Raw genomic sequence first — 9,884 nt, forward strand, 5'->3', positions numbered from 1 at the left:
TTTAGATATAGCTGACGAATAACAACTTAACAAGTGAGACTGACAGTTGTGCAGACGCCTGCTAGTGCTAGCTTCTAGATGTAGATTTCAATTTCGTTTCAAATACCCAAATGTTCAAGCAATTGGTTGTCATGGTCACAAATCTAACAAAGTTTTGAATCTCATTTTGTAAGATGCCTGAAACGGAAGAAAAAATTCCCACATTCTACCCTACGAAGCCTCCACTTGATAAAAAGTAAATGTAGATAGGAGAAATATACATATTGTGTGGTTGTTTTTGTTGTGTACTAAACAAACACATGTTTCTGATCTTGTTCAGGTTTAGACCAAATGCTGTGAAATCTATCATTCAAGCTATACTTAATGAAGAACTTAGTGGAAAGCAATATGATGCTGAACAGACTCCAGTATGGAGCAGGTCAATAGCAGATAAAATTAAACACAGAATCAAAGGTTATAGCAATCATATAATTCATGTTAACAAGTTATCTTCACAGTTCTCATGTTTTAGAACTAAACTACTCCAGATACAAAATCATTGCACAAGTTTTAATTGGAGAGCAGCGAGGAGAAGGAGTACGAATGGCAACCAGATGTTTGTGGGATGCTGAGGCAGACAACTATGCCACCCAAACATTCATGAGTGTAAGTTATTATTTAAGGTTAAAAAAAGTATTTTTTTTTACAATTTCATTTTTTAGGATTCTCTGTTTTGTGTGGCAGTGGCTTATGGTGTTTATTATTATTAAAGGAGATAAAACAAATGTGGGTGGCATCTCTAAAGGTTGAATTTTACTTCTTGATTTTTCTCATTAGTATTTAATTTAACAAATACAAAATTTTACATGTATTATAATATTTCTCTTATTACAAGTCATCAAATCATCATGAAGATAATGAATACTGGTGTGCATGAGCTGAAGATGAATGAAAGAGAATAAGAATAATACTAAGAATAATAATCAATTGTATCAACTGCAAACAGAAACAACTAAATACCTTTATTTATGCTTGCTTGCTAAGAATGGCCAGCATTCACGTAACAAAACACTAAACCACTTTAACCACTGAATAAATTTTGCGGACAAACCAAAAGCAAGCAAAGAAACCGATAGTCCCTGTAATAAAAGAAAGAAAAAAGTTAGTCGAATGAAATATCCAACCAGTAGCACATTGCTAACCTGAAAGAAGAAAGAACAAGAAAACCATGATGAAGGTGTATCCAAAGTAAAGGAAGGTGGATGTGGCATCTTGAATTTCTAATTTTGTGACGAAGTAATGGACGCAATACATAAACAAATAAAAGGCTGTAAAACCGCTTGTTAAAAAGCTGCGCCACCACCAGTGGTAATCCTGTTGGAAAAAAGTAAATTGCATTCTAATAAACTTAAGTCATAATGAATGTTTAAGACAAACCTCAGCACACAGATGGAAGTAACAAAGTAGAACTGTCGTTTCAGAACACGTGATCACCAAGATGATGAAGACTAAGAAATGAAATCCAAACATGTAATACATTTGGTTGGACCACAATGAGTTGAGAATAAAGAACAGCTGGATAAAGATGCAACCGAATGGCAAAACGCCACCCATGACGATGCCCGAAGCCGGACGTGTGTAAACACTTTGATCAGGAACCTGTCGGTGAATCTGATTCGTCCGAACAGGGTGTTCGATGGGCTATAAGTGAAACAACACATATTTTAATAGAAATAAAAATGAAAAGTGAATTATAATTGATATGTTTTTTTTTAAAGCTAACTCTTTTGCGGAAGCCGAAAAATGCGCCGACGAATGTAAGTGGAACTGAGATGCCAAACCATAGGGCTAACAATACCGCTAAAATGCCGAAAGAGATAGCACCCGAGCTACCTTTGCTCCAAAGAACCAAATTCAAAACAAAAAAGACTCCAAAGACAATCCTGTCAAGATTTGGGGCGGTTACTGGTATGTAAGAAATTGATACGGTTTGATTTTCAATACCCTGGACATAGCATGGAAGTAAGAAGAACGTTCAACTTCCATCTTTCGCCACCGAAAGATTTGTAGATACGGGATGAAACATATCCGGCTGGCGTACCCAAGCACACGTAGAAAACCAAAGCGCATGTCATTAATGCACCACGGTTGGCTGGTGACAGGAATCCCAAACAAGCAAAAATTAAGGTGATCAAGGTCATTATGAAAACCTGAACACCCGATCCCACAAACACTGAGAGTAACATGCCCTTTCGTGGTGGGCGGAATATATCACCATGAACTAATTTCCATCCAAATTCTTCTTGTGCATCTTTGCCAGAATCAATCTAATAAATTTCCAATTATTAAATTGGAAATTCCTTCAAATATTCTTCTTCCTTCAAATATCGAAACTACAGTTGATGAGTAATACCTGATTATAGCGAGCAATATCTTTGTGCAGTGGTCGGAGTAAGAACATAGCCACCATGCCAGACAGGAGAAGAACAATAACCAATGCATTCAAAATGGAAAACCACTGAGCACTCGGCATCGATTCAAGTAAAAAATCCCACCTAGATGACCATTTGGTAAAAGGATCATCCTATAAAAAATTTGTGTGCGATTTAGTGTGAGTTTTAGTCCCCTCCCCCCTCCCTCAATAGCCTTACAATGAACTTGACGGAATAGGTGTACGTGATTGTGAGGGGCTCCTTCAGCTCTTTAGGCACGATCATAGGAGGTGACGTAGGATCCTTTTCCACACTAAGCGAACGCAGTCCCACTTTCACACCTAACAAGAAACTGTTATCATAAAGTTTTTTTATAATAAAAGAAGTCGTTCAATTACTTAGAATTCGCCCAATATCGTCATCCAACTCGGTACTCCATGTTTCTCCCTTGCCACCGTGATAGATAATGGTGAGATCAATATGGTTAAAAATGTAATACGTATCCGGTTTGTTGAAGGCAGGCTATTTAAAAAAATCAATATTAATTATAATTGTTATAGAAAAAAATAAAATAAAAGATGAATGAAAGTCTTTTATGTTGACGAAAATATAATTTTGCAAGCATTACATTCATCACACAGGCATCTTTGGGTTTGCCTGATTTTGGAAGATAACAGCCCATTGGGAAACCAGTACTGCAGAACTGCTGGCCAGGTTCTCCTTGATAACACCATGTCACAGGCATATTGTCTATTAAACAAAGAATTGTACTTCAACATTTAATAACACACTATGTATAAATAAGTAACCTACCAACAATCCAATGATGTTGATAATTTAATGATATCCCATGAATTAATTCTTTAATTTTTTTTAGATCTTCCTGGTTGCCTGGTTGGTATGACTTCTTACAGGTATAATCCCATTCCTGATTGTTCTTGAACTCCAACTACAGACAAAATCAAGATAAACCATTTTGTTTCATGAATAGTTAGGAATTATGAGAACCTTGTAGGGACTTGATCGAATTCTTTCTCCAAAAACAACTTGGCCTAAGTTTTCCACTGGTCCTGTTTCATGGTCGTCAGTGCAGAAGTCAAAGCTGGAAAAACAAACATATGTAAATTAACTGAAAGGGCAAAATGCAGCAAAAAAGTCACGGGCATGGTAGCCGGCAAAAGCCGCCGCAAAAAAAACAAAACATGCCTCACGGGCAACGATAGCCAGAAAAAGAAGCCGACCAAAACCCCAAAAATAAATGGAAATAATTAAAATGGATTCACCATTAACCTCACCAGAAAAGTAAGCACGCACAAACCACCAACCAACAGATACACTTACACACAAAAACACTGATACACCCACAAGCGTTCTGCTTCGCCACACCATGCACTATACGAACTACTATGCATAAAAATAATATTGCAAAAAATATACAATTTAATCTTCGTTAAAATAGAAAACGAGGATTTATTGCACCGAAACATTTCGTTGCAATAGGGAATAACGCCACTTATTGCAACGACATATTTCGTTGCAATTGTGAAATAGTGCGTTATTGCACCGAAAGATTTCGTTGCAATAGGGAAAACGTCTCTTATTGCAACGAAATATTTCGTTGCAATAGATTCTACCAAAGTTTTACATTGAATGATACTTACTGATGGTATTCATAAGGAATGATAGCTTCCTCTGAGTTGAGCCGATTAACAAAAACTGATACATCATTCTGAAAATATGAAAAAAGAATGAAATTTTATCACAATAAACAATAATTTACTACCAAATTGTTTACTTTGCATGTGTCGCTCTGTTTATCTTTCGTGCAATAATTAACGGGAGCCAACCAAGGAATATAAAACCCATGACTGAAATGAATCAGCAACAAGAAACTGCTAACAATTTGTTTGGTAGGCATGGCAAATTTCTGACACTTAACAGGTCGCACTGAGCTAAAAGGCAATAAATATGGTTGCAATTTAAGGAGCGAACCCGAAAAGGATTCGGATTCTCTTCTCGAAAAATGTTGACATGTCAAAATTTTGCTTACGTACGTATAGACAGAGTCATAGAACCCTGGTTGGTTCACGCTGAGAGGAGTCCCTTTACCGCGTTTCGTTGATCTGGGTTGTATTGTTAAGAAGCACAACGCAAAATACTACACAATTAAACGAATTTGTATTGCCAGCGCACAAATACAGCACTTTGTTTCAGAAAACAGAGAGCTCATCAACCGTTGCTCTAATTCTGACCCTCCAACGGCAACTGGCGCTGAAACTGAAATCTGCAACAGGGCGCCATTTATTCGAGTTCAAGAGGGCAGGGTAGGTCAGGGGCGGAGCCAAACAGGTCAAGGTGGGGGAATCATTTTTATATTTAGTGCAAGCACGCGCATTCTGGCGGTCAATTTAACAACTTAATATAATACTTTTGACATTTCATAACACTTGACCATCCTGACAAATTCAAGGCTCCTGCCTTGACGAATCAATTTTTTTATAAATTCTCTTAAATTTTGGTCCATAAATGCAATAAATACATATACAAATTAATTTTAATCTTGTTGTCGCCATATAGGTGGATAAGTCTGTCTCTCGGCTCGGGTTACGGCTCCTACGGGGCGTGGCGTGGGTTGGACGGGCTGGTCGCCCGGGTTTCACTCGTTATTGATCCTGTTGATTCCGGGTTCATTCGGTTTTTGTGTGGAAATTGGAGGGTCATGTGGTTCCGCACCATACTCGTCCTCTGTGTCGCTTTCAGAGTCCTCTGGTTGCCATTCTGTTTCGTAAGGGGAGCGGAATGGCCTTATATGTGCGACGTGTTCATTGAACCGACGCCAAATTTGTTTTTTTCTTCGTGTTGGAGGATCTTCGACCAGGTTAGTCGTGGGACAGACCCTTTTGACTATTTCAAACGGACCGATGAATTTTGGGAGAAGTTTCTTTGTCATTCCTTTTTTTCGGATGTTCCTTTGCACCAGGACTAAGTCGCCTTTTATGTACTGTCGGCCATTTCTTCTGTGTGGGTCGAGTAACCTCTTACTCTGGTTTTTAGAATCTAAGATTAATTTATTGGCTTCTGCTCGCCAGCGAGTGACTCGTCGGAAGAACTGCTTAATTCTTTCAGGTTGCTTCATTGGCCTAGGAAAGGTGTTTTCACCTGACAGGACCGGGGTTTTTCCGTACACCAACTCGAATGGGGAGCGCTTGGTGGTTGACTGCCGGGCCGAGTTGATGGCTAGCGTTGCCATTGGAATATGGAGGTTCCAGTCATTATGGTAGAGATTTACGTAGCTTCTTATGGTAGACACCATGCAAGGTTCTGTTGGCTCTTCCTTCCTCTAAGAAGACCTGACTACCCGTACGCAACGGTTAGCTAGATAGAAGCTGGACGCAAGCTTCGTACGGCAGGCTCCCATAGTAGTGTAAGCTTCCAAGAGACAAGCTAGATTTGATCCGATCCAATGTAAGATTTTTCAGCTAGCATCAGACTTGGGTTATTTAAGCTAAGTCAGCCAGCGCCGCACGAGCTTGTATATGTCAACTAGAAAAAAGAAATTCCTAGACTGGATTCGAACCCGAGCCTCCGCGTCGCAGTCGCGGCTTCTTCCAATCACCCATTTGGCTTATACAATATATAAGAATTTTAAACTACTAATCAGCAGTAGTCTATCATATACAAAACTTATCTCATCCTAATAATAAAACATTCCGCATAAATATCTTACTTTTTACTTTTTATTGTTATAACTTACAAGCTATAATTAATGGGAATATCAAAGAGCTATCTTCTGTTATTTTAAAAAATTGCAAAAACTTATTTTATCCCTGAGAGATTTTCCTTGGGAAAGATTGAAGGCTATCCCGTGGTTATGGGCCCCAAAATGTTTATTGTTTCCCCAGGGGTTCCAGCCGGGTTTTGATTGGTTGTCAATTGGGGGGAATTATCGCGTGTAAACTGGGGAACTTTTCGTTTTTATTTATTTTTTATTCGATTCGCCGTATTAAACTTCGTGTTTGGGCAAATTTTCAAGTCTGTTTGTGTTTTTCTTCATTTTATATATTTATTTTTCGGTCGACATTCAAATTTTTGTGGTTCCCGCCGGTTTGTGATTGGCTGCAAAATTGGGGGGAATTATCGCGTGTAAACTGGGGACTTTTCGTTTTCATTTATTTTTTATTCGATTTGCCGTATTAAACTACGTGTCTGGGCAAATTTTCAAGTCTGTTGGTGTTTTTCTTCATTTTATATATTTATTTATTCGGTCGAAATTCAAATTTTTGTGGTTCCCGTCGGTTTGTGATTGGCTGCAAAATTGGGGGGAATTATCGCGTGTAAACTGGGGAACTTTTCGTTTTCATTTATTCCTTATTCAATTCGCCGTATTAAACTACGTGTCTGAGCAGAATTTCAAATCTGTTGGTGTTTGTGTTCATTTTATAACTTTTATTTTGTGTTTGACTGTTTGTTTACAAATATCGTAGGCGGCTGTCGTTTGTCATTTGTTCTGAGAGAATGTGAGAGAAATGTGACTTTTGGATTTCAGATAAACTTTTCTACTAATTTACACTGTGATTTTATTTTCCTAGGTAAAATTCTATCATGGACTTCCTTTTGCTGGTTGCCTTTAATTATGTGTTTCCTAATATGAAATTGAACTTTGCATGTCATGTAAGTTTATCTTGACCTAGATTTTAATGGTTCGGCCAACGCAGCCTCACATAAATCTCGAAGGCCGACACCCAGTGGCGTTTTTTTAAATAAATTATTTTTTTCTTATTACGGATCGTTAAGACAAGTAATATTTTAACAGATGATTGATTTCTTAAAAAACTAGCTTAAAAAATATAAACTAACTTTTCATAATAAATAATTCTAACTGAAATCCGCCGATTCTTTAATAATATTATTTTTACTATAACTAACAGCCCACAAAATCCAAGCTAACCCTTTCATGCGCCAAGCTTGACACCTAGCTGTAAGCTATATTATAGCGCGGGGAAAGCTTGAATAAAGTAAGAGTTTTGTTAGCTAACCAAACTCAAGTTACCCTGTAAATGATAAGCTTGACAACTGCAAGCAAGCGCGGGTGCAGCTTGAAAAGGCAAGAGCTTTGTTAGGTTTCCTAACTCAAGCATACCGTTACATACGGCAAGCTTGATATCGGTAGGCTAGTGCGGGGAAGCTTTGGTGAAGCTAACAGTTTGGGTACGCCAAAACCCCAAGCTTGACGTTTCGTACGGGTACTAGCAGAGTAGTAGTATCATTGTCAGATAATTGTATTTGATGTAATTGAACTGTCGTTCAGGTTCGTTTGGTTCGTGTTACAGCTGGTGGTGTTCGAGTTTTGCCCCCCGCAACGTCCCTAAGTGAAATTATTTGTCTTTGGTGTGCTAGTTTTCTGTGAGGAGAAATTTTCCTTATGAGGCATAGACCTTGATTAAAATTTGAGCAAAGGATTTCTGGTACTGATAAGAGGCCACGTATAAGATCGCTTTTGTTAGCAAGAGAATTGTTTAATTGAAATTTTGACTTGCACGCAAGAAACTTAGTTATTACCCTTGGGGTTCCTGCTGTCGCGTGGACGACGCAAGGTATATTTACTTTGATTTTTCCTGCTTTTTTCGTGCTGTGCGCTAATTGTGTGCTGTTATCACCTTGATCAGTTCTGCCTCTAAACTTGACTAGAAAAGTGGAATCCTGGGTACTTCATCACACGTGGTCAACACAGTTTCAGGTAGTCAGCCCATCCTGATGGTTAATTGGTAAAATGACACAACACATAACCTATTACTTTCGATCAGAGTTGCCTCGATCGATTTAATGATCGAGATCGATTGATCGATCGATCGAGATTTTTGCGATCGAGATCAATCGATTGATCAAACCGATTTATCAGGATCGAGATCGAGATCGAAAGGGGTTGAACGAAATCGATCTCAACTGTGGCGACACCTAGTGGCGGATGCAGAAAGTTTTTGAAACATTCATTAATCAGACGACATAAAACTTTTTTAAGATCTCAGATAGTAGACGAACTTCACGTGTTGTTTTTTTTTCTATTCCTAATTCTTGCTCATTTATACATTATTTATTTGTATTTATATTCCCATTAGGAAGTATAATAGTGGTCTACCTTCTTCAGCAGCTTGTGAGAGATTATTCAGTACGGCAGGCTTAATTTTCACTTCTAAGAGATGCAAGCTATCTGATTTGAATTTCAAGATGTTGCTGTTTTTGAAGTTAAATGGGTCCTGCTGTCGTGAGTGGGAAAAAACCCCCTCAAAAACGTCTGGTAACCCCACTAAATAATGCTGTTTATTGCTGTGCAATTGCTGGAAATATTCCAACAGAAATACAATGATAAAAATTTAACGCGATCGATTCGATCGATCATTTCATTTTTGATCAATCAAAACGATCAAAACGATCAAAAATTTTTTTGATCGAGATCGAGATCAATCGATCGCGAACTAGTGATCGAACGCAACTCTTACTTTCGATCAATTGTTTTCGCAAGTGGAGATTGATTCCACAATCTTCAGCTTCCCAGGCAGACACCCATGCTCAAAGCCAGGGGTGATAGATGATATAAACAATTTATTAATAAAAAAAAATTATATTTTAGGTTATGTTCAGGGTCAAGTTGAGTTTAGAAAAAAATGAATTTTACATTACTGTTGAACAGGTCTAAACTCAGTTTAAGAAGTGGATACCCCACTATACGACCCAGCAATCTTTACTTGCGGTCTTTCAGTGGCGGGAATTTGTTATGCATGCAATTACTCAAAAAGGAATTATGTAACTGTCTGTTTTATCAAATTTCTATTATTCAAATTATTTCGCAGCAGTATTTAACATGTCAGAAATAACAGTTATGTCATAAAACAAATAGACCATTTTCACGTTGCGAAAAGCAGTATTCATGTAGTCCGGCAACCCTGCAAGCCGCCATTTGTAGTCTTACTCAGCCTTGTTTAGGTGGATTTAACATAGGCTAACGACTTTGAGGACTGATTTCTCCCATTAATTTTGCTACCAGGAGCAAAATTATTGTGGCACGTTGTACGTCAGGATATTGCCAACATTTCAAGTGCCAAATTTTCAAGAATTCGCTACAACTAGTACTTGAAATCGTCGTTACAGTGAAGGGCTATTAACATTTGAAACAATAACAAACAGTCAACAGCAAATGGTAACTTTAAAAAATGTGTAATTTTCTTATAAAACTTAAATTTCTTGGTATAATTAGGAATGTAAATGTCTTCTGAGGATGCAGAAGATCTTTTACATGATTCAGTTATTGAATTATTTGACTTATCTGATTATTCTTCAACTTTGCCAAACGATGCTAAAGAAAGATATGTTGCTAAGCTTAATGAAGTACAGTGTGACTGTCCTTATGTCATAGAAAATGAGTATTATTTGTAAGTTTTAATGCCTTGAACTAAAAAAACAGCCCATCTCCAAAAA

The 9,884-nt window shown here is 37.7% G+C and overlaps 2 protein-coding genes across 5 annotated transcripts; one reads left to right on the forward strand and one right to left on the reverse strand.

The window, feature by feature from the left end:
* The first annotated feature begins 173 nt into the window (after positions 1-173).
* Positions 174-789, forward strand: LOC116935033 (dynein light chain Tctex-type protein 2B). Its single transcript, XM_045176776.1, has 4 exons — positions 174-235; positions 320-418; positions 498-645; positions 724-789. The coding sequence occupies exons 1-4, from the start codon at positions 174-176 to the stop codon at positions 787-789; spliced, it is 375 nt and encodes a 124-aa protein (XP_045032711.1).
* Positions 790-823: 34 nt separating this feature from the next.
* On the reverse strand, positions 824-4,685 carry LOC116935031 (transmembrane 9 superfamily member 2). 4 transcript variants are annotated; one of them, XR_006648644.1, is made up of 15 exons: positions 4,462-4,685; positions 4,207-4,363; positions 4,073-4,140; positions 3,420-3,513; positions 3,225-3,360; positions 3,040-3,161; positions 2,810-2,933; positions 2,631-2,752; positions 2,393-2,563; positions 1,984-2,306; positions 1,763-1,922; positions 1,417-1,680; positions 1,182-1,353; positions 1,000-1,118; positions 824-917 (listed from the first exon to the last, which is right to left on the reverse strand). XR_006648644.1 is itself a non-coding variant. In XM_045175828.1 (14 exons), the coding sequence occupies exons 1-14, from the start codon at positions 4,479-4,481 to the stop codon at positions 1,051-1,053; spliced, it is 1,992 nt and encodes a 663-aa protein (XP_045031763.1). In that variant the 5' UTR covers positions 4,482-4,685; the 3' UTR covers positions 987-1,050. The 4 variants fall into 4 exon arrangements, 3 of the variants coding, with proteins under 3 accessions (XP_045031763.1, XP_045031764.1, XP_045031762.1); XM_045175828.1 differs by lacking the exon at positions 824-917 and having other exon boundaries at positions 987-1,118; positions 4,207-4,358; positions 4,466-4,685; XM_045175829.1 differs by lacking the exon at positions 824-917 and having other exon boundaries at positions 987-1,118; positions 4,466-4,685.
* Positions 4,686-9,884: the final 5,199 nt, after the last annotated feature.

This window comes from Daphnia magna, linkage group LG7 (genome assembly GCF_020631705.1).
Source record: "Daphnia magna isolate NIES linkage group LG7, ASM2063170v1.1, whole genome shotgun sequence".
Classification (NCBI taxonomy): domain Eukaryota; kingdom Metazoa; phylum Arthropoda; class Branchiopoda; order Diplostraca; family Daphniidae; genus Daphnia; species Daphnia magna.